This window comes from Haliotis cracherodii, unplaced genomic scaffold, assembly GCF_022045235.1.
Source record: "Haliotis cracherodii isolate W230 unplaced genomic scaffold, xgHalCrac1.p SCAF_4, whole genome shotgun sequence".
NCBI classification, from domain to species: domain Eukaryota; kingdom Metazoa; phylum Mollusca; class Gastropoda; order Lepetellida; family Haliotidae; genus Haliotis; species Haliotis cracherodii.
The window spans coordinates 8,414,264-8,439,167 of record NW_027266297.1 but is presented as its reverse complement, the minus strand read 5'-3'; the positions used below and the strand labels follow the sequence as shown (position 1 = coordinate 8,439,167).

Genomic DNA, 24,904 nt, shown 5'->3' with positions numbered 1-24,904 from the left:
GTGCTGAGTACGTGTTTGAATAGGCAGTATGTCCTCAGTTTGTTGCCGTTTATGTTATTTCTATCGTCCCACAATCCAGCTAACCAATCACGATGATCTAAGGCAATGAGCCAATCTTTTACGCACAAAAATTCAAAATCACTAATATTACTTACATCGGTAAAAAGAAAATGAAATCCTGTGAGCATACAGAGAATTCTGTTACTTAAAGATTTGCAGAAGTTACGTGACCATCTGCGAATGGCAGAAACTAATCTGTTGTCACCTATCGATTGCCAAAACCTTATAGTTTCAATTTTATTTTTGGTGGATGGTGAAGTCCAACCCATTTCACCCCAGACGGCTGGATTTGGTGTTTTCCAGCCAACGGCGAGAAAGAAACGACAAGCTGTATTTTGCACTGCGTTAACACAAGAAAACTCCCTACTTCCCCATATTGCTGCACCGTAAGTGAGGATTGGTTGAACTAAGTTGTTGTAAAGGGTGTTAAAAACGTCATATGCCATTCCACCGGCGGCCTTAAATTTGCAGATTAAAATACTGAGCGCTCTATTAGCGTAATTGGCTATTTCTCTTGCTGTAAAGTTAAGATCGAGATTTTCATGCAGCCATATCCCAAGATACTTCTAAGCATGACAATAGTCGATAACGTCACCATTAATGGAGAAGGCGAAATATGATCTAATGGCTGATACTGGACGGTTATGGACAATTTTAGTTTTTTTCGTATTCACGAGGAGTCGCCACCTTAATAACCAGTTTGTCTCACAGTCTAACATTCGTTGTAGGGCTTTAGTATCAGAGGCAATACGTGCAATGTCGTCCGCGTAGAGGAGCATACTCAACATCTGCCCATAATATGAATACCTGCGTTTAGACTATTCATTTCGCTCGCAAAGCCATTGATATAAACGGAAAAAAGTGTAGGCGATAAACCACAGCCCTGCCTGCCCAGCCGAAACAGGAAATGTGTCCGTTATGTAGCCATTGATATGAACACGTGACCAAGTCCTACCGTACATTGCCTGGACTACCTCAAGGAACTTTCCCTGGATTCCCAATTGTATAAGTTTATACCAGAGACAGTCCCGATTGACTTTGTCAAATGCCTTTTTCATGTCAATGAAACACACATATGTCGATTGTTTGGTAAGCTTCCTGTTATTGATAATCGAGTAAAGACTATATATGTGCTCTTGAGTTCCGCGTTTTGTACGAAAACCGTTTTGCTCATCAGCTAATACATCATTCTATCAGCTAATCACGTAATGTTCGAGATTCCATGAGATTGCAATTTGCAGTGCAGACGCTTTTTAGAGTTCTGACAATTTTCAACTCATTTGCTATCAAACAGTGTATAATTACACTGTGTGGTCATAGTATCTGACAGAGTAAATTATTATTAACTTGCTACTAGATCTAAGTAGATCTAAGCGTAAAATTACGCTCAAAACTTTCCACAAGTCAAAACAATGGCTGAGGACGTGTTGAAAAGTCCCCGTCCCGTCGACGCGGGTGTGTCTAAATCCTCTAAAGGGAAACAAAAAGCCACTAAATCCCCTAAACCGTCAAGATCGACGGCTTCTGCCACTTCTCAAGCAGATCATACTTCCTCTCATCCTCATGCGCCCGATGTTTCTGGGACTTTGCTTGACGAATTTCGCAAGATGAACGAACACATGGAAAAGAGAATGTCTGATTTTGAAGGCAGAATTGACACCCTTACACAAGATTACACTTACGATGATGAGCAGAATGTTATTTATGAGTATGATGATGATGATTATATTCCGCCAAGTAAGGCACATACTGCAAAAATCTACGAAACGGGGACTGTTGACATAGCAACAGAACTACTAAGTGGTGAAGAAGTCATGCACGCGCATAACGAAATCAGTGCCGATCCTTCCGGTTTAGAAGTTGTAAACCTCATCAGAGAAACTCTGCCAATAACGACTGATGGGGACCCAATTGACACCAAACTGGCTGAATTGGTTCATCAGGTATTAACTACCAAGTGTGATGATGCGGTCATCGCACAGAAACTAAAAGATCTGAAAAAGCCAGCTAACTGTTCGGATTTGAACACGCCGGAAATTAACAAGCTAACATGGGATTCCCTGCAATCTGACACACTTTCAATGGACGTAAAAATGCATCGTGTCCAGTGGAATTATAAAGTCGACCATAGTGTTTAATTGCTCACAAGCAAGAGGTGCCAGCCACTTTGTTAAGAGATATTGTTTCCAAGTTGAGTGACTCACTTACATGTACGATGTCGACGTATGTCCATAGAGAATTAAACCTCAGAAGGAAGGAACTGATAGAACCACAGTTGAATGATCATTATCGTGCACTGTGTACCCCAAGTGCTCCGACAAGTTCAGATTACCTATTCGGGGAGGATGTGGCCAAACACTTGAAAGACATTGTTATGTCAACTCGACTTGGTCACAGGGCTACTAGCTATGGACATGGAAGAGGCCGTGGTTGGCATGGTTATCAACCCTATCCATATGGTGGTAACAGATGGGCCAGAGTCCGTGGCAGAGGCAGATATTTCCATGGTACGCCTTTTTAAGGGAACGGCAGAGGCCGCTGGAACAAGTTCTCCGAAAAAAGAGCAGGGAGGAAGTTGGCCAAGCAATAGATGGCTGTACACAAACAACAAATGATAGGCAGGTAGGTGAGTACCTTGCTATGTCTGACTGCTCAAATGTTGATTTTATGGCTGGTCGATTATCTTCATGTTTACATGAGTGGGAGAAACTAACAAAGGATCCTTTTATATTGAATGTCATAGAGGGTCTCAGAATTGACTTTATTGAAAATCCAAAGCAATTGTTAGAACCTCATCAAATTAGATTTAATCTACAGGAAAGTGCTATCATTAGTGAAGAAATTCAAATCTTACTCAAACAAAATGTTATTGAACCAGCAGAGGAGACTGCTGATCGGTTTGTTTCAAATATTTTTATTAGAAAGAAGAGTAGTGGAAAATACAGAATATTAAATTTGAAACAGCTCAATGAATATGTTCAATATCGCCACTTTAAAATGGAAAGCTTGCAGAATGTGTTGGACATGATCACTCCAAATGTCTACATGGCATCCATAGATTTGACAAATGCTACTATTCAGTAATAAAGACTTCTTCTCAGTAAATGTCCCTGTTGCACACAGAAAGTATCTCAGATTTAGATGGGGAAACGGTCTCCACCAATTTACATGTATGCCGAAAGGCTTAGCTGGTGACCCTCGTGTATTCACTAAGATACTGAAACCAGTCTATTCCTATTTCAGGTGTCAAGGTTATCAGTGCCTCGGATATATTGACGATTCTTTCACTCAAGCAACAGAAAAAGAAAACTGTTCAGTTTCAGTATGTGAAATGTCAAGAGCCTTCAGTTCACTTGGCTTTACAGTTAATTTTGGGAAATCTGTTTTAGAACCATCTACTAGAATAATATTTCTTGGTTTCCACATTGACTCAGAGAAAATGACACTGGCTTTACCAGATGACAAAGCTCAGGCTATCCAAACTAAATGTAATTTAGTTTTGACTCAGCGACAATGTTCTGTAAGGACAGTGGCTCAGTTGCTAGGTCTAATTGTAAGCACATTCCACGCTGTCATTTTCGGACCACTGCACTACAGACAACTAGATAGGGAAAAAACAGAGGCACTTCAAGATAATTATGGTGACTTTGATGCAATGATGGTATTATCAGAGGATGCTAAGCAGGAAATAAAATGGTGGAAGGACAGTGCCACGGGTGCTGAGAAACACATTACAACTTCCTCCGAGCCAGATATAAAAATTAGTACTGATACTAGTCTATTAGGATGGGGGGCTTGTAATAACAAGAAGTCTATAGGAGGGCGTTGGTCACTCCAGGAGAAGCAGCTCCATATCAATGCCTTAGAAATGAAAGTTGTCTATCTAGCCCTTCAAGCTTTCTCCCTGACTGAGTCATTTCAAGGAAAACATGTCCACATTTTATGTGATAATACTACAGCAGTGGCTTACTTAAAAGCTATGGGAGGTTCAAAATCTAAAGTTTGTAATGATCTTGCAAGGGAAATTTGGTTCTGGTGTATAGAACATAGTGTGTGGTTGACAGTGGCTCATGTGGCCGGGACTGACAAATGTTGAAGCTGACAGAGCATCAAGAAATTTTTCTGAGCGAACTGAGTGGTCTTTGGACATAACTGTGTTTCAGAAAATCCTTGAACACTTTGATCTGAATCCAGCCATAGATATGTTTGCTTCACGTTGAAACACGAAGCTTCCACGTTTTGTCAGTTGGCGGCCAGAGCCTATGGCCGAAGATGTAGATGCTTTCAGTTTGTCATGGTCAAAAGAGCTAACTTATTGCTTCCCACCTTTTTGTTTATTGTCTAAGTGCTTGCAGAAAATACAGTCAGATAAAGCAGATGCTCTTGTTATTGCTCTACTTTGGTCAAGCCAGTCATGGTCAACCCACTATGGTCAACCCAGTTGTCCAAAGGGAAGACTGTGGTTACGTCACTGGACGGGAAGGTTCACCCGCTAGGAAAGAGACTGAATCTGGAAGCTTTCCTACTCTCCGGCAAATATGCGCAGACAGAGGCATTTCTTCAGATGCAACCAGTGTCATCATCAGTTCGTGGCGTTCCGGCACCAGGAAGCAGTACGCTACATATATCCGGAAATGGAGACTCTTTTGTTGTGAAAGGGAGATTGATTTTACTAGACCACATCTAGGACAGGTGTCGGACTTTTTTATGTGTTTATTGGTTACAGTTCTATACACACAGCACGATGTGCATTATCAACATTTATTGATTTGGACAATAGACCTAGTGGATCACACCCTGTAGTGTGTCGGTTTCTGAAGGGTGCCACCAAAACCACGTTATACAGAGATGTGGAGTATGACAGATGTTTTGCGTTTTGTTCAGAAGCTTACACCTTATGACAAGGAGTCAGGATGATATTTTGTTTACATTTCATGTGACAAATTAGTCAAGCAGTCTAGACCAGGTAGATTACCTAAACCAGTTGAAGTCAGGGCCTATTCTCATGACGAGTCACTTTGTCCACTGAACACTTTGAAGTGTTACCTCAGCAGAACTGAGAGCATCAGAGGATCGGTTACACAACTATTTATAACTTACATTAGGCCTCACAATGCAGTGTCAAGAGACACACTGGCAAGATGGACAAAACTCGGACTCTATAAGTCTGGTGTGGACATTCAGGTATTTAAAGCCCATAGTATTCGTGCTGCCTCTGCAGCGAGGTGTGCATCTGTACCCATTTCAAACATTTTGGAAAAGGCTGATTGGTCGCCAGAGAGAACATTTGACACATTCTTTCACAAGCCTATTGTAGGGGACAGAGGTCTGTTTGAATCAGCAGTTTTGGGCAGTGTGATTAAGTAAATATTGCTGGGTTGGAAAAGCTGTCAGGACTTGTCAGTCAATTCATTGTACTTTTAAGTCAGTGTACATAACGCTTATGTGCGACTTATAATGGTAATATTGTCAAGGGTAGCTACCTTCACTACCATTGTATTTGAGAACAATACATTTAACAATTAAACTCTTTTGAACATTGCCATTCTTATTTCATATTTGGAATAAAGGTTTCCACTTATGGTGTATTCCCAGCTCACAAGAGTCGAGTGTAAATCGGTCTTTAAAATATCATGGAATCTCGAACATTACGTGATTAGCTGATAGAATCTAAAAGTTAAACGAGACTTACCTGTAAGTTGAAGGTTGACTGTGGTTCTATCAGCTAATCTTAAGTAATGGAGGGATTACATGCCCTCCCATGGATTCCCACCCTTTTTTCTGGGTATAAGTAATATTTCTGATACACACTCGTACTTTAAAGTCTGACTCGCGCATGCGCATTGCAATTTCATGTAATCCCTCCATTACTTAAGATTAGCTGATAGAACCACAGTCAACCTTCAAATTACAGGTAAGTCTCGTTTAACTTTTAGATTTTCTTCTAACCAGTGACTAAGTCGACAGTTCAGAATATCGGCGTATATCGTACACGGTACTGATAGCAATGAGATTCCCCTATATCGAAGTGGGTCACGGTGATCCATATTTGGTTTCTTAATCGGATTTATAACGCTTGATCGCCAAATAGTTGGACAGACATTGTTATTAAAACAATAAGAAATCAATTTAAAAAGAATGTAAATACTGTGTTTTTTCTTAAGAGATTCAGCGGGTATCGAGTCGGGACCGACCGACTTGCCACGTTTAGCACGTGTGACTGCGGCTTCAATCTCTTGACACGTTATCGGTGAATCTAGGTCAGTAGTGTCATACAAGGGATTGTGTCTCGCGTAACCGTTGTTTACATCGTCGATGACATTTTCAAAGTGGTGCTGGTCAAATTGTGACAAGCCCTCCTCTACAAAAAGAGAACTGTAATCGGATTGCCATTTGTCAAGAACAACACTTGTGTCAGTACACAACTTGCCGTCTTTTAACAACTCCCAGGGAACGCTGGAATGCCTATCGTTATTCATGCCTATCTTACCTATAGCCTTACAAAAGGATCGGGAATCCTCTCCTTTAAATCTATCGAGCAGCCGCTGCTGTTCACGAAGTTGGTAGATGCGTTTATGTTTTCTCAAAAGTCTATCAAAGAATTTCCGTTTCGTCACGCAAATCTCTTTTAGCTTCCTACCGTTAACCATGGACTTATCCCGCAGCCAAGTACGCTCTGCCGTGCGCAGATCGTCCCATTTCTCCTGAAGCTCATCACACCAGTAAGGTTTGTATTTAGATTTAGCATTCGGGTTTCTCCTTACTGACTCATGATGCATAAAACTAACAAACTCGTCATACGCAGCGTCAACGTTATTTGAAACAGTCAATTCGCTCTCAATTTTAAGAATGACAGCTGTTACTTTACCAATTAGGAAAAGCAACGAAGCATTTGATCTCATCCATGCCGATATAGCAGGTGAGTAAACTGTCAGGATATCAACCAGAGAAACCAGCATGCTGCCCGTAAACGGCATCTTCAAGTTATATGTCCAACGCATCGGGTTGGAATCAAGTATTACGGGGGGCAAAAATGTGTAAATGAAAGCGACATAACCCTTTCCATATTCCTAAATAAAAGCAGAGTAGATTGTACGATTCCGACAATATCAGGAGCATGTGTTTATGAATCACTATCAAATAGTGATGACACCAGTTGAAAGGAGAGCGTATACTATACCACGGGTGGACTCCGTCAAAAACACACGCAAAGGCAATGCTACTATTCACCTGAATTAAAACCCGAATATATGGTGCAAGTCAAGTATTACTGGAAACCTTTGTCCCAGTAGGCCTTTGTTCGCCCCGACTTAAGTACTAATACAAATCACGTCAAACTCACCCACTCTCACTGATCATTTACTTTTGCAGCATCAGCAACATGACAGTAGGACTCAAGCGGCAGCTCGGCATCATCAGCGCCATTAGCTACGTCACCGGCGGCATCATTGGAGGCGGCATCTTCGTCAGCCCAAGTTCGGTGCTGTCTGGTGCTGGGGCGTCTGTTGGGCTCTCCCTCTGTGTGTGGGTGTTCTGTGGCTTCATCAGCTACTGTGGAGCTTTGTCCTACGCCGAATTAGGTAGGTGGTAGTCTAGTGCCGAATTTGGTAAGTGGTAGTCTAGTGCCACATTAGGTAGGTGGTAGTTTTGTGCCGAATTAGGTAGATGGTAGTCTAGTGCCGAATAAGGTAGGTGGGAGTTTAGTGCCGAATTAGGTAGGTGGTAGTCTAGTGCCGAATTAGGTAGGTGGTAGTCTAGTGCCGAATTAGGTAGGTGGGAGTTTAGTGCCGAATAGGGTAGGTGGTAGTTTAGTGCCGAATTAGGTAGGTGGGAGTTTAGTGCCGAATAGGGTAGGTGGGAGTTTAGTGCCGAATTAGGTAGGTGGTATTCTAGTGCTGAATTAGGTAGATGGTAGTTTAGTGCCGAATCAGGTAGGTGGTAGTTTAGTGCCGAATTAAGTAGGTGGTAGTTTAGTGCCGCATTGGGTAGGTGGTAGTTAAGTGCCGAATTAGGTAAGTGGTAGTCTAGTGCCGAATTAGGTAGATGGTAGTTTAGTGCCGAATTAGGTAGGTGGGAGTTTATTGCCGAATTAGGTAGGTGGTAGTCTAGTGCCGAATTAGGTAGATGGTAGTTTAGTGCCGAACTAGGTAGGTGGGAGTTTTGTGCCGAATTAGGTAGGTGGTAGTTTAGAGCCGAATTAGGTAGGTGGGAGTTTAGTCCCGAATGAGGTAGATGGTAGTTTAGTGCCGAATTAGGTAGGTGGGAGTTTAGTGCCGAATTGGGTAGGTGGTAGTTCAGTGCCAAATTAGGTAGGTGGTAGTTTAGTGCCGCATTGGGTAGGTGGTAGTTTAGTGCCGAATCAGGTAGATGGTAGTTCAGTGCCGAATTAGGTAGGTTGTAGTTTAGTGCCGAACTAGGTAGGTGGTAGTCTAGTGCAGAATTAGGTAGGTGGGAGTTTAGTGCCGCATTAGGTTGGTGGTAGTTTAGTGCCGAATTAGGTAGGTGGTAGTTTAGTGTCGCATTAGGTAGGTGGTAGTTTAGTGCCGCATTAGGTAGATGGTAGTTTAGTGCCGCATTAGGTAGGTGGTAGTTTAGTGCCGAATTAGGTAGGTGGTAGTTTAGTGCCGAATTAGGTAGGTGGTAGTTTAGTGCCGCATTAGGTAGGTGGGAGTTTAGTGCCGAATTAGGTAGGTGGTAGTTTAGTGCCGAATTAGGTAGGTGGTAGTTAAGTGCCGCATTAGGTAGGTGGTAGTTTAGTGCCGAACTAGGTAGGTGGTAGTTTAGTGCCGAATTAGGTAGGTGGTAGTTTAGTGCCGAATTAAGTAGGTGGTAGTTTAGTGCCGAATTAGGTAGGTGGTAGTTTAGTGCCGAACTAGGTAGATGGTAGTTTAGTGCCGAACTAGGTAGGTGGGAGTTTTGTGCCGAATTAGGTAGGTGGTAGTTTAGTGCCGAATTAGGTAGGTGGGAGTTTAGTCTCGAATGAGGTAGATGGTAGTTTAGTGCCGAATTAGGTAGGTGGGAGTTTAGTGCCGAATTGGGTAGGTGGTAGTTCAGTGCCAAATTAGGTAGGTGGTAGTTTAGTGCCGAATTAGGTAGGTGGTAGTTTAGTGCCGAATCAGGTAGATGGTAGTTCAGTGCCGAATTAGGTAGGTTGTAGTTTAGTGCCGAACTAGGTAGGTGGTAGTCTAGTGCAGAATTAGGTAGGTGGGAGTTTAGTGCCGCATTAGGTTGGTGGTAGTTTAGTGCCGATTTAGGTAGGTGGTAGTTTAGTGTCGCATTAGGTAGGTGGTAGTTTAGTGCCGCATTAGGTAGATGGTAGTTTAGTGCCGCATTAGGTAGGTGGTAGTTTAGTGCCGAATTAGGTAGGTGGTAGTTTAGTGCCGAATTAGGTAGGTGGTAGTTTAGTGCCGCATTAGGTAGGTGGGAGTTTAGTGCCGAATTAGGTAGATGGTAGTTTAGTGCCGAACTAGGTAGGTGGTAGTTAAGTGCCGCATTAGGTAGGTGGTAGTTTAGTGCCGAACTAGGTAGGTGGTAGTTTAGTGCCGAATTAGGTAGGTGGTAGTTTAGTGCCGAACTAGGTAGATGGTAGTTTAGTGCCGAATTAGGTAGGTGGGAGTTTAGTGCCTAGCGAGGTAAGGAAAATAGTTTGGTGACGAACTGTGATAGTTAAGTGACGAAATAGATAGGCGATAGTTAACGAAAGAGCTGGATAGGCGGTAGTTCAATGCCGAACTCTTGATGAGATAGGTAAGTGCCCTAAAAAACACATCCCACGACATCGTGATTATGGCGTCCAATCTGTAGAACATAGTGAGTGAGTGAGTATGGTTTTAAGCAATATTCCAGCAATATCACAGAAATGGGCTTCACATATTGTACCCATGTGGGGAATCGAACCCGGGTCTTCGACGTGACGAGCAAACACTTGAACCACTAAGCTACTCCACCGCCCCTATAGAACATATCTGCCTACATGAATTTTTGTTGTCTCATTGAAGTGGTTCAATTATCATGGTGAAAATTAGCATTTGGGTACATAAAGGGAACATAAATGCAGATTAAAACGGATCTTCACTGATTCCTGCATTCAAGCTTTCATCCTACAAAAAATATTAGGATCAACCAATGCCACATCACTAATCACGTTAACTATAACAACAGAGTTTGTTTTGCCATTGTTTACTGGCTGAATGGAATAACCTAGTATGCTTTCAGTATAGAAATTTCGAACTTCGATTCAATACCTAAACATTTTACAAATTCAAAACCTTAGATTACGAAATTTACAAGTGTCGAATCTAAGTTTGAAACCTCTTTATTGAAAACTGACTTGATCTATCTCCAGAGTGAGTTGGGTTTAACGCTGCTTTCAACAGTATTCTAGTAATATCACGTCGTGTCAGTTTGATTTTGGAGGAATGCTCGAAGAGCTCGGGTATGGTGCTGAAGGTCCTAGAAACATAATCGGGGCGTATCAGGATTCGAACCCATAATCAGATAGGCTTCTGGCTTGTCAAATGGACGCAACTCTGCACAGCAAATTGCAACGCCTCACACGACTGGGCCACCCGTGCCCCCACCTCGAAGTACTGAACACGGCAGGTGGTGGGGGATAGGGGATTTGTCGCTGAATCCAGGACATGTCGTCCATGGACGTCTTTTGTTATATGGAACACAACATTGACTTATTGTAATTTGATGCTCTCCAGTTTGGAAAGGTAGTTATTGTGGGGATTTGTTTAGTGGCTCTAGTAATGTATATTACTCAAAAGAAGTTAAAGAACACCCGACTGTTTCGTATGACTAGAGTTAGTCTGTCAGGGGTGGTGGATATGGCAACACACATCCTTCCAATTGTGTGTTTTTGTGTCTGCTGTTTCAGGTACCCGTATTAAGAAATCTGGCGGAAGTTACACTTACGTAAGAGCAGCTTTTGGAGATATGGCCGGATTTACTGTATTGTGGGCTCAGCTGTTTGTCGTGCGCCCCCTAGCGGCCGTATTGGGAAGCCTGGTCACTGCCGAATACATCATGAGGCCTTTCTACCTGGAGTGTCCCGACTTGGCTCCAAAATCAGCCAAAGTTCTGCTGGCCACGGCTATACTAGGTCTGTGTTACATGTCAGACTAACATGCAACTTTAAAGACTAAGAGTGCTTAATTTGTTTCCCTAAATTTGACCACCGCCACCAATTTTCGTTATAAATTTTGATAACACCCGTACGCCATAACAGTTCAGAAAATGAGGTATGGAATGTAGAAGGCTGTTGAAATAAAATTGTATGTCTTCTTAAAACTTTAAATGTTTTTTTAAAAAAAATGTTCAATGAAATCTAGACCATTTCGTCAAAGACGTCATGTTACATCACTCTATTTCACCCACAAATAAGCACGAACTACCCATTTCATAAATATGTATTAAACGTCATATGAATCGTTTCAACTATAATTGATAGCTGTAAAATTCTTGATGATGCAATCTCAGAGGGTGAATCATCACAAACAATAAATCAAGAGAGTTGTATCCCTTTGTTGTGCCAGAATCTGATGACCGAAGATTGGAATCCGAGATCGAAGCAACGGTATAACATGTTCTTGGTATAAGATGGCTGACGTTACGTCAGGCAACTCGAGTATTATGTAAATATGTCCGCGGTATATTGTCGAGAATTACATGGGGCTGCTCGAGGAATAAGGTAAAATATTTCCTTGGTATTGTCTGGCGAGAAATACATCGGACAGCTCGAGAAGTAGGTAAATTTAAAAAAAACATATCGGGCATTACATCGGGCAGATCGCGGCATACGTAAAGTATAATGTTAAATAAGATGTCTGTTGAGTTATACCTATGTCATAAACGTTCTACTCCATTTGGTTTCACAGCGTTCATCGTTGCCTGTAACTGTTATAGCGTCCGCGTTGGTGCCGGAATACAGACAGTGTCTGCTGTCTGTAAGGTCAGCGCCCTCATCGTCATTATTGCAGCTGGTGTTTATCACCTGATACAAGGTAGGTCCACTGTCTGCAAGGTCACCTCCCTCATCGTTATTATAGCAGCTGGTGTGTATCACCTGATACAAGGTAGGTCCACTGTCTGCAAGGTCACCTCCCTCATCGTTATTATTGCAGCTGGTGTGTATCACCTGATACAAGGTAGGTCCACTGTCTGCAAGATCACCTCCCTTATCGTCATTATAGCAGGTGGTGTGTATCACCTAATACAAGGTAGGTCCACTGACTGCAAGGTCACCTCCCTCATCGTTATTATAGCAGCTGGTGTGTGTCACCTGATACAAGGTAGGTCCACTGTCTGCAAGGTCACCTCCCTCATCGTTATTATAGCAGCTGGTGTGTATCACCTAATACAAGGTAGGTCCACTGTCTGCAAGATAACCTCCCTCATCGTTATTATAGCAGCTGGTGTGTGTCACCTGATACAAGGTAGGTCCACTGTCTGCAAGGTCACCTCCCTCATCGTTATTATAGCAGCTGGTGTGTATCACCTGATACAAGGTAGGTCCACTGTCTGCAAGGTCATCTCCCTCATCGTTATTATAGCAGGTGGTGTGTATCACCTGATACAAGGTAGGTCCACTGTCTGCAAGATCACCTCCCTCATCGTTATTATAGCAGGTGGTGTGTATCACCTAATACAAGGTAGGTCCACTGTCTGTAAGGTCACTTCCCTCATCGTTATTATAGCAGCTGGTGTGTATCACCTGATACAAGGTAGGTCCACTGTCTGCAAGATCACCTCCGTCATCGTCATTATAGCAGGTGGTGTGTGTCACCTAATACAAGGTAGGTCCACTGTCTTCAAGATCACCTCCCTCATCGTTATTATAGCAGCTGGTGTGTATCACCTAATACAAGGTAGGTCTACTGTCTGCAAGGTCACCTCCCTTATCGCCATCATAGCAGGTGGCGTAGCATCCTCAAATCTGACAATGATAAGTGGGCGGTGCAACTTAATAATTTGAGGGGGAAATATGAAAGAGCAACATTATAAATCTCCTTAACATTTCAATGGCTGTAAAATTTTCATTAAGTGATATCAAATTCTTTGTACTTCTCTTATTTCATATTTTTGAAAACTTACATTTAAAATCAATTTTATAGGTCACAATGAAAACTTTAGAGACCCGTTCGTGATCAGCAACCTCAACCCTGGTGACTTTACCATGGCCTTGTATGCAGGGTTGTATGCCTATGTAGGATGGTAAGTTTGATTCCGCCTTGTATGCTGATATGTCTGTCATCATGCAGGGATCACATTGTGTGGTCTCACTGTTTGTGTGTCATTCTGCAGGAGTATTGTATATGCCAACTGTGTGTCATTATGCAGGTGTGATGTATGTTCTAACTGTGTGTTATTCTGCAGGTGTAATGTATATGCTGACTGTGTGTAATTCTGCAGGTGTAATGTATGTGTTAACTGTCTGTGTCATCCTGCAGGTGTAATGTATGTGCTAACTGTCTGTGTCATCCTGCAGGTGTAATGTATATGCTAACTGTCTGTGTCATCCTGCAGGGGTAATGTATATGCTAACTGTCTGTGTCATCCTGCAGGGGTAATGTATATGCTAACTGTCTGTGTCATCCTGCAGGGATCACATTGAATGTTCTCACTGTCTGTGTGCCATCCCGCAGTGATCACATTGTATAGTCCCACTGTCTGTGCGTCATCCAGCAATGGTTACATTGTATCGGCTAACTGTCTGTTTTTCTCGTTATGCATAGGTTATGTATGTGCTAACTTTGTGTATGGCACCCTGCATGGGTCATGCATGCGCTACCTGTCTGTGTGTCGCCGTGCAGGCGTCATGTATGTGCTTCATGTGTGTTTGTCATCCTGCAAGGGCCATTTATGTGCCAACTGTCTGTGTGCCATCATGCAGGAGTTATGTATGCGCTGTGTTATTCTGCAGGGGTCATGTTTGTGCGAACTGTGTCATCCTGTCAGGGCCATTTATGTGCTAACTGTCTGTGTGTCATCATGCAGGAGTTAAGTATGCGCTGTGTCATTCTGCAGGGGTCAAGTTTGTGCTAACTGTGACATCCTGCATTGGTCATAGCAATTGGTCATCGGACACTTTGTATGTTCTCATTATATGTGTGTCAGTCTGCAGGGCTCACTTTGTATGTTTTCATTATATGTGTGGTAGTCCGCAGGTCTCACCATGTATGTTCTCATTATATGTGTGTCAGTCTGCAGGGCTCACTTTGTATGTTCTCATTATATGTGTGTCAGTCTGCAGGGCTCACTTTGTATGTTCTCATTATATGTGTATCAGTCTGCAGGGCTCACTTTGTATGTTCTCATTATATGTGTGTCAGTCTGCAGGGCTCACTTTGTATGTTCTCATTATATGTGTGTCAGTCTGCAGGGCTCACTTTGTATGTTCTCATTATATGTGTGTCAGTCTGCAGGGCTCACTTTGTATGTTCTCATTATATGTGTGTCAGTCTGCAGGGCTCACTTTGTATGTTTTCATTATATGTGTGGTAGTCCGCAGGTCTCACTTTGTATGTTCTCATTATATGTGTGTCAGTCTGCAGGGCTCACTTTGTATGTTCTCATTATATGCGTGTCAGTCTGCAGGGCTCACTTTGTATGTTCTCATTATATGCGTGTTAGTCTGCAGGGCTCACTTTGTATGTTCTCATTATATGTGTGTCAGTCTGCAGGGCTCACTTTGTATGTTCTCATTATATGCGTGTCAGTCTGCAGGGCTCACTTTGTATGTTCTCATTATATGTGTGTCAGTCTGCAGGGCTCACTTTGTATGCTCCAACTGTCTGTTTCATGCTGCAGGGATCACATCAACAACGCAGTGGAGGAAATCATCCAACCACAAAGGTACGTACAGAGACTTCAACTGATCTCAAACATTATCTGAGGTCCCATCACTTCAATGGTCGCGGGGACAAGATTGGTCAAGGGATCTGGAAAGCCCTCTAGTCATGTCCGGATCCGTTGGTCGTGGGTTTGAAACCGAAAGTTCCCATGATTTTGATCCATAATAATGTTTATGGGATTCTCCAAAATGTATTAAACGTCTATGTGCTGTGTCACTAAAGGCTTTACTTCTACACAAAGGAAGCCTGCAATTATATACTGAACTATATAAAATGAATGAATTACTACTGACAGCTGCTTCGACCGCCTTATGTTGCCTTAACGTTCATGTAGGTTTTATTCCTTTTGATGAAACAAGCAGTATGGAGTTCTTCACCTCATGAAGTCAATGTGCGGGGAAATAATTGAAAAACTTATCTTGAAAGTTTCAAGTATTTTGAAAACAAAAATAGAACAAATTCTAACAAAAATGTTTAAATTTACCCTCAAACAGGATTGACTTTTGTGTGTTTAAGGACGATGCCAATAGCTATTCTTGGAGGCCTCGCCATCCCCACCGTCTGCTACATCACGGCCAACATCGCCTACCACGCAGTCATGACTAATCAGGAGATTCTCTCAGGAGTTGCAGTTGCAGTTGTAAAATGTCTTTCTTCATGTTGTTTACTTGCAAAGTGGATATGGAAACGCATTTATATCAGTCACATTGCTAGAGATTGTCATAGGAGATAAACCTCATGTAAAGTGGACTTCTTTATGTTTTAAAGATGAACAGATTCAAAATATGTTTTTAATCTAAAATAGTGATTTATTACTGGGCGGGGTAAAATGGGGTTTGACGTTGCGTACAAGATAACTGCACGTATGAAGCGACGTGCATGCACGTGTGAGTGTGTGTAGCTGTTTTCACTAGTCCGGACTTACGCCGGTGTTTTAATGCTAGTCTTCTGGGATACCATGCCGCTATTGGATACCCCATTCAGACGCATTAAATTGACTCTGGGTCGATCAGTAGCACTTTGTTTGAACAACGTTTGGTATGACACGGCCAAGGGATCGAACCATCGACGGTCCGCTCTCCGGGCAGACGTTCTGTCCACTAGATGGGGTCTGATATACAAAAGTATTGTCGATCGGGTGTGGAAAAGAATAAATTAATGGAAAGGAAATGTGATGAACGGGCTGCCTGCATTTCTCTTTTAACAACTAATCATAAATTGAGGAAATAGACTTGGGGGCAAAAAGAAAAGAATGTTCAAAATTTTAATTGTAATCCACACTTGTAAAGTTTCGGATAGTCGGATCTGTCAACACAATCATCAAAAACGCGTTTGATGTTGCATACCAATATTCTTCAGAATTTACGTTGATGAGAGATTTTACGTCGGAAGAAATTACAATTTTACATTTTGTAAAATGTTCTTCAACTTTTGTGAAATAGGTTACCTAACTATCAGGTCTTGGCATTTTGAAATCATACACATAATGAAGAGAATTTATGGATGTCAACTTCTTTATTATGAGGAACACAATGTTTTGGTGTATATAACTACTCCGTCATCAGGTGAATAAATGCTACGAAGCACAGACCATATACATGTACCTGTAAGAACAACAAAAGTAATAAGATAACAAAGGTAACATCTGAACAAGGGAAGCCAACAGTTAACTGGAGCTGATGGGTGATTAGAAATGGACAACAACGTTTCGGTGAATATACTTCATAGCTAATCGCCTATAAGCGCCAATTAACTGTTGACATCCTTTGTTATCATATTACTCTAAATAATAATTCCTGACGACTGCTTACATTAAATGATTTTTTCTTATGAGACGATAAAACAATAAACACCGACCGCTGCAATTCTTAAAGATTCATCATTGAGATTGATAATGCTTCCTTAACCAAACTCGCGTCGTCAGACGTCTTATATAACTTCTAGAAACAGCAATTGCATCATTGTGAGGACCTTTTACAATCGTAACCAACGTCATATATATAAATGCAATTAGGTGTTTGGTGAGCGAATGCTGGGCCCTCTCAAGTGGGCGATGGTGCCCTGCATCGGGATGTCTGCTGCTGGCATCGCCAACGTCATCATTTTCACCTCCAGCAGGTGCGTGATCGACCACAGCAGCAATGCCTCTTATGCATATGTTTACATATTCATTACCAGCTATAGTTGACAATATCCATTGCATTACACATTCGTCTGGCTACTCCGGTAATATCAATGAATATACCTTCAGGAATGTTTCTTTAAATCAACACTCTTCTTTCATCATATGACTATTAACGCTGGCTTGTTAACAGGTTTACAAAGGTATCATACAATGATGATATTGTCATTCAAGATAGTATATCAACGTTTGCACTTCATCTTACTCCATGGGTAAACATTATTACTAAAACGACCGTGTTAGTGGTTTCCTGCACCAAATACATAGTTGCCTTAAGTTGGCACAGTGGAAGGTAATGTGGTGATATGTTTAGCAGAAAGTGTCGAACCAGGTGATAGATAGCAGAACAATACTGTTTACACTTTTGGGTGCGGCTGCATTTGCGCGTTTGAAAAGATTTAACGTTCTTTGTTATAAGGTTAAACTTCGTTGGCGGCAGAGACAATGTCTTCCCTCGATTTCTGGGAATGGTGAATGCTGAAAGCAGGACGCCGATGCCGACAGTGCTACTGGTGGTAAGAAAGCAACTCACCCCAACTCACCTCAATTCACCCAACGCCACCCCAACTCAACTCACCTCAACCCACCTCACCCAACCAAACCCCAACTCACCTCACCCAAACCCAACCCAACCCACCTCACCCCAACCCCAACCCAACTCACCTCACCCCAAAACCAAATAAATTTCTAAATATGTGTCAAGCCCCTGAGTCTAGTTCTTGGTTCTTTCCATTGTAAGACCAAACATACTCTTACACTAACTGTTGCATGATGGGTTCATCGTGTTACAGGCGGTGATTTCAGAGTTTCTGTTACAGGCAATGGTGTCATCGTTGTTGTTACAGGCGATGTTGTCAAAGTTGCTGTTATAGGCGATGATGTCACAGTTTCTGTTACAGGCGATGATGTCACAGTTTCTGTTGCAGGCGATGATGTCACAGTTTCTGTTACAGGCGATGATGTCACAGTTTCTGTTACAGGCGATGATGTCACAGTTTCTGTTGCAGGCGATGATGTCACAGTTTCTGTTACAGGCGATGATGTCACAGTTTCTGTTGCAGGCGATGTTGTCACAGTTTCTGTTACAGGCGATGATGTCACAGTTTCTGTTACAGGCGATGATGTCACAGTTTCTGTTACAGGCGATGATGTCACAGTTTCTGTTGCAGGCGATGATGTCACAGTTTCTGTTACAGGCGATGATGTCACAGTTTCTGTTGCAGGCGATGATGTCACAGTTTCTGTTACAGGCGATGATGTCACTGTTTCTGTTACAGGCGATGATGTCACTGTTTCTGTTACAGGCAGTGACAGCACTGTAGACTGCTTAATGATCCATATCAAGTCTCGCAGATCTGTATGAGATATGAAATTTGAGTCACGTTTTTAGACAAAGTGTCCAAATGTTTTAACGTTCACCTTACTTTTTATCCCTTTAAGTTCGCCTTTTCGCTGGTCGTCGTATCTCTGGGGGATGTGAAGAGCATCATCGGGACCTACTCCTTCGTGCGGGCTCTGCCGGAAGCTGTGGCTATAATTGGCATATTGCGTCTGAGGAGAAAGTTCCCAGACACTCATGAAGTGTACAAGGTCTGTTATTTGTATGTTGGAGAGGATAATGCAAATTAAATATTCAACTATTCTTGTAACCGCTTGTCAACGAATTAAGAGTTGATTTTAGAATGGTGATGACGTCCATGTAGATGCTGTGATAGATGAGTGATGGCGCACAGGTTCATATGTTGTTAGAAACGTGATGTTGTACAGGTTAATAAGGCTTTAGAGAAATGATGGCTCAGAGGTTTTTGAAGTGTTAGAGGAGTGATAACGCACGGGTGTATGAAGTGATGGAGAAGTGATGACGCACAGGTATATAAAGTGATAGAGGAGTGATGACGCACATGTGTATGAAGTGTGAAAGGAGTAATGGCGCACAGGTATATAAAGTGATAGAAGAGTGATGACGAACAGGTGTATGAAGTGTTAGATGAGTGATGACGAACAGGTGTATGAAGTGTTAAAGGAGTTATGACGCATAGGTGTATAAAGTGATAAACGAATGATGACGCACAGGTGTATGAAGTGATAGAGACGTTATGACGCACAGGTGTATGAAGTGTTAGAGAAGTGAGGACACACAGGTGTATGAAGTGATAGAGGAGTGATGACGCACAGGTGTATAAAGTGATAGAGAAGTGAGGACACACAGGTGTATAAAGTGATAGAGGAGTAATGACGCACAGGTGTATGAAATGATAGAGACGTTATGGCGCACAGGTGTATAAAGTGATAGAGGAGTAATGACGCACAGGTGTATAAAGTGATAGCGGAGTCATGACGCACAGGTGTATGAAGTGATAGAGACGTTATGACGCACAGGTGTATAAAGTGATAGAGGAGTAAGGACGCACAGGTGTATAAAGTGTTAGATGAGTGATGACGCACAGGTGTATGAAGTGTGAAAGGAGTAATGACGCACAGGTGTATAAAGTGATAGAGGAGTGATGACGAACAGGTGTATGAAGTGTTAAAGGAGTTATGACGCACAGGTGTATAAAGTGATAGACGAATGATGACGCACAGGTGTATGAAGTGATAGAGACGTTATGACGCACAGGTGTATGAAGTGTTAGAGAAGTGAGGACACACATGTGTATAAAGTGATAGAGAAGTTATGACGCACAGGTGTATGAAGTGTGAAAGTAGTAATGACGCACAGGTGTATGAAGTGATAGAGAAGTGAGGACACACAGGTGTATGAAGTGATAGAAGAGTAATGACGCACAGATGTATGAAGTGATAGAGGAGTGAGGACGCACAGGTATATACAGTGATAGAGAAGTGAGGACGCACAGGTGTATAAAGCGATAGAGGAGTAATGACGCACAGGTGAATGAAGTGATAGAGACGTTATGACGCACAGGTGTATAAACTGATAGAGGAGTAATGACGCACAGGTGTATAAAGTGATAGAGGAGTAATGACGCAAAGGTGTATGAACCGTAAGAGAAATTATAACGCACATATTTATGCAGTGGTGGAGGAACGATAAGGTCCATATAACTCTAATCGGACATGCCTTCCAATGAATCTCGATACCAATCAACCCACATATCAACTTAACATTTGAAGGTAAAGGGGAGTCAATAGTGCCAGTCAGATTGTTGTCGGATGCTGCATATAACACACAAAACATATGCTTCTGTCTAAACCATACACCCAGAATCCGCTGAAGCTTCTCTGTAAACATGCCTCGTCCACTGCATCCACTGCACCCACTGCATCCACAGCATCCACTGAATCCACGGCACCCACTGAATCCACTGCACCCACTGCATCCACTGCACCCATCGCATCCACCGAATCCATTGCACCCACCGCATCCACCGAATCCACTGCATCCACTGCACCCACTGCATCCACTGCACCCACTGCATCCACTGCATCCACGGCACCCACTGCATCCACTTTATCACACAAGGACTGTTTCAGGTTCCCCTGGTGTTCCCAATCATCTTCGTCGTGTTCTTCATGGCGTTGTCAGTGACCGCCATAGCCTACCAGCCGGCCAAGTTCCTCGTGCCCCTGGCTATAGTGTTCCTGGCGGTCCCTGCGTATCTCATCTCTGTCTCAGACTGGTGGCGGAAAGGCCCCTCCATCTCATTCAACGGTGAGCGCATCATGGTCACATAGCCAAAGATACGTATACATCAGCTTCACATCACAGCTAATGATATGTGGATTCTGATACAGCTGGCTAAAGATACAGGCTACACATTTTCATAATTTACTAACAAATAAGTTTCTCATTATCATATAATCTGTGAAATATAAAAATATACGCCAATATCTCAACTGATATACTCTAATATACAAGATTCCTCTTGAGTAACAATTATTGTGTGGAACTTCCTTCATGGTTATATGCAAATATTCATTATACTACTATGAATATGAAACTTACTCGATTCTGATTGGTCAATCAGAGATATCAAATCACAATAACCACCTCGGACTGACCAATCCGATTTGAGCATTTTTAAATAATAATACCGTATTCGACGTAATAAGGGCGCTGCTCTTATAAACACCCACGGCTATATTTGCTAATATATTGGCTAGTGAACAATCCCAATTAGCACGCTTTCCGATTGATCAATATACACAAGACTTATATATTCGTGTATAATACGCACTCGTGTGTTATATGCACCATCAATTATGGGCAATTAAATTCTGGAAAAATATATCTGTCGTATATAAACATTTTAGACTGTCAGCATAAACCACGAAATTTACGATCTTTTTAACGACAATAATATTCTAAAAAGAGCCCCCTATTTCTAATTTTGAGAGCGGACTGGGCGCTTATTAAGTCGAATACGTTGATAGGTCATTATATGCAGGGTTGCAGTTACCACAATATTTAAAGTATGCATATATTTGAGCAGTAAACATGATAGAAACCGACTAAGACAGTAAAAATCCGAGCTTTGGGGACAATGGAAAGCTTGAAATTTTGCGTTTTTCTTGATTAGCTCTGACGTCATATGTTATGCGTCCCAGTCCCGGCGGTGTCTAGCCGGGAGCGCCACATTTCAGAAATGGCTATTGCCGGTAAAGCCACATTTTCAGCTGAGTGCATTTCACCTATTCTAGCGGGTAATTAATTAATCCGATTACCGATACCTTTAAATGAATGTCCCACATTTAAATTACAAACCACCCTCAATCTAAACAAGGCTCTCACTCTAGAAGCAATACTTAACCCACAAAATAAACTAGAAAAATTCAAGGCCTTAGGCGTATTCTTAATCAAAACGGAACTAATAAAACGCATCTAAAACCATAATAACCTACCAAATCAAAATCACATAAACAAACAATCATCCACCATACCCAGCTCCCTTAGTTCTCCTCCCCAACCCCATCGGCATCTATTCCAAATCTCATAATTCCCAAATTCTATATAAGCAACCCCTAAAGCCCCCTCTTGGGTTGCACAGACCTCGCCCCTTTCGGAAACACATTAAATGGCCTGGCCGGGCCCGTGTGCGAAATACGCATCAGTCGGAAAGCGCACGTTAAATCTCCAAAGTAAGTAAGTAAGTAAGTAACTCCATATCATAACCATGGCAAACGCACAAGTTCAAATAAAGTTCATTGAAAGTGTCAGAGGAGGCATACATTTATACTATGATGGCTTTAAGTTTCGGTGTAAGAGCAGTCGTGGTGAAAGAAGATACTGGTCCTGTATTGTCAAGGAGTGCACTGCAAGGATCACAACTCTGGGTGAGTTGCTCCACGCCATTGAGATCATGGGTCACTCCCACGACCCACTACCATTCGAGTTTGAGGTTGATGCCTTTAAGGCTAGACTGATGGAGAGAGCGAGGACAGAAACGACCTCTAGTACCTCGTGACAAAGTGTATGATGTGTGGCTTGATGCCATTGCTGACTCTCCTGCTGGCCCTAAAGTGACTGCCTTCATGGACTACGTGACAACCAGTTGGGTTCAAGGACAGGCCTTCATGCCAGAGATTTGGAACCATTTCGAAAACCAAGGCCACCGTACCAACAATCACCTGGAAGGGTGGCACAACAAGATAAAGAAACTTGCCAAGAAGTGCCACCCGAACATCTACGAGGTAGTGAAGCTATTTCAGCGAGAGCAGTCACTCAAAGAGGTTGCAGTCCTGAGACTCTCTCACCAGTGGTCAGAACCTTCACGAAGAAAGAAGTACAAGGCAATCGATGCACGTATTGCGTCCCTCAAGATCCAGCTCCTGAACCAACACCTGAGTGAGATGGAATATGCTGACCACGTGGACGACCTCCTTCATCTGCAGTTATGATCCATTATGATATTCATATGCTATTCATATTCATCAATGTAAAGTTTTGATGAATATGTTATCCTTGTTGAATAAGAAATGAGAAAACAAGACTTGTTTTGTTATATACGGTAACCTGTTAGAATCACAAAGCATGTTTTGACAGCATAGCCGCGAGAGCCACATTATACAATCACGCAACCATAACCATTGCCGGGAGCGCCACATCAATTTGGGCTATGTATTTTCGAAATGTGGCTTTGCCGGCCTGTAACCGTCCCGGCGTGACGTTATAATAGTGACGTGCGATGTAGAACGAAGCCTTGCTATGTGTGCTTCCTTATCTTTAGGGGGCACACTTCATGTTGACTTGCAAAGTAGCTGATTTTGTGCGGTATTGTTTCAATAGTTTTTTAATATGCTCAGCGTTCAGTTTAGCACGGGTAACCTATCTCTACAAGAAAACACAGTCAGCTTATCTCCTAATTAACATGAAGATTACGTCAGTGTTTCTGGCCCATAACAAAGTAAATATTTTACAGATTAAATATCAAAGTTTGATTGTGGTGTATATTTTGCTTTGAATATTTCATATGTTTACATAGGAAAAATATATAGATTTTAAAATTGGTCCCAAAAGTCCCCTTGGCACGACATAGAGATAGGAAATGTATGGATAATTGGTACCTATAGCTAGAGTTTGTTAGTGTGTTTGTTTTGATCAATGGTTCAAATACTTCAGATGTAATTTGAACATCAAGTTTGGCGCTATGTTAAACGTCAAAATGGTCAAAATAATGATGGCATTCGCTTCGTCAGGGCAATTCTCTACATTCACTTGTGTGTTAAATATTGTTCAATCAATAATCGGTAATTTATTTTTAGCAACGATGGTTACCATCTGTCGCCGTCTACTTCTGTGTCAGCTGGCGGAAGCCCCACAAAACTTGATGTAGATGCTGCCACGACATCGTCACAAATCACCTGATCTTATGATGTAGATACTGACACGACATCGGCTCCTCTCACCTGATCTTAGGACGTCGATACTGCCACGACATCGGCCTTACTTACCTGATCTTAGGATGAAGATACTGCCTCGACATCGGCCCTGCTCACCTGATCTTAGGATGTAGATACTGCCACAACATCGGCCTTACTTACCGGATATTAGGACGTAGATACTGCCTCGACATCGGCCCTACTCACCTGATCTTAGGATGTAGATACTGCCACGACATCGGCCATACTTACCGGATATTAGGACGTAGATACCTCCTCGACATCGGCCCTACTCACCTGATCTTAGGATGTAGATACTGCCACGACATCGGCTCCTCTCACCTGATCTTAGGATGTAGATACTGCAACGACATCGGCTCCTCTCACCTGATCTTAGGATGTAGTTACTGCCATGACATCGGCTCCTCTCACCTGATCTTAGGATGTAGTCACTGCCATGACATCGGCTCCGCTCACCTGATCTTAGGATGTAGATACTGCCACGACATCGGCTCCTCTCACCTGATCTTAGGATGTAGATACTGCCATGACATCGGCTCCTCTCACCTGATCTTAGGATGTAGATACTGCCATGACATCGGCTCCGCTCACCTGATCTTAGGATGTAGATACTGCCACGACATCGGCTCCTCTCACCTGATCTTAGGATGTAGATACTGTCATGACATCGACCTTACTTACCGGATGTTAGGACGTAGATACTGCCACGACATCGGCTCCTCTCACCTGATCTTAGGATGTAGTTACTGCCATGACATCGGCTCCTCTCACCTGATCTTAGGATGTAGATACTGCCACGACATCGGCTCCTCTCACCTGATCTTAGGATGTAGATACTGTCATGACATCGGCTCCTCTCACCTGATCTTAGGATGTAGTTACTGCCATGACATCGGCTCCTCTCACCTGATCTTAGGATGTAGATACTGCCATGACATCGGCTCCG

General features: G+C 42.5%; 1 protein-coding gene and 1 pseudogene across 1 annotated transcript; both read left to right on the top strand.

Moving 5' to 3' along the window:
• Positions 1-1,472: 1,472 nt before the first annotated feature.
• LOC139478479 (uncharacterized) lies at positions 1,473-2,650 on the top strand (annotated as a pseudogene).
• Positions 2,651-7,441: 4,791 nt separating this feature from the next.
• Positions 7,442-24,053, top strand: LOC139480334 (cystine/glutamate transporter-like). The gene is made up of 11 exons (XM_071263395.1): positions 7,442-7,640; positions 10,943-11,167; positions 11,943-12,068; positions 13,179-13,278; positions 14,875-14,919; positions 15,435-15,558; positions 16,933-17,036; positions 17,519-17,615; positions 18,541-18,690; positions 20,593-20,770; positions 23,821-24,053. The coding sequence occupies exons 1-11, from the start codon at positions 7,442-7,444 to the stop codon at positions 23,889-23,891; spliced, it is 1,419 nt and encodes a 472-aa protein (XP_071119496.1). The 3' UTR covers positions 23,892-24,053.
• Positions 24,054-24,904: the final 851 nt, after the last annotated feature.

Excerpts from the sequence above, each read along its gene's own strand:
- LOC139480334 (XM_071263395.1), top strand. The coding sequence starts at position 7,442 with ATGACAGTAGGACTCAAGCGGCAGCTCGGCATCATCAGCGCCATTAGC. Across the intron at positions 17,616-18,540 it reads TGCCGACAGTGCTACTGGTG|TTCGCCTTTTCGCTGGTCGT; the intron begins GTAAGAAAGCAA and ends TATCCCTTTAAG. Across the intron at positions 18,691-20,592 it reads ACACTCATGAAGTGTACAAG|GTTCCCCTGGTGTTCCCAAT; the intron begins GTCTGTTATTTG and ends GGACTGTTTCAG.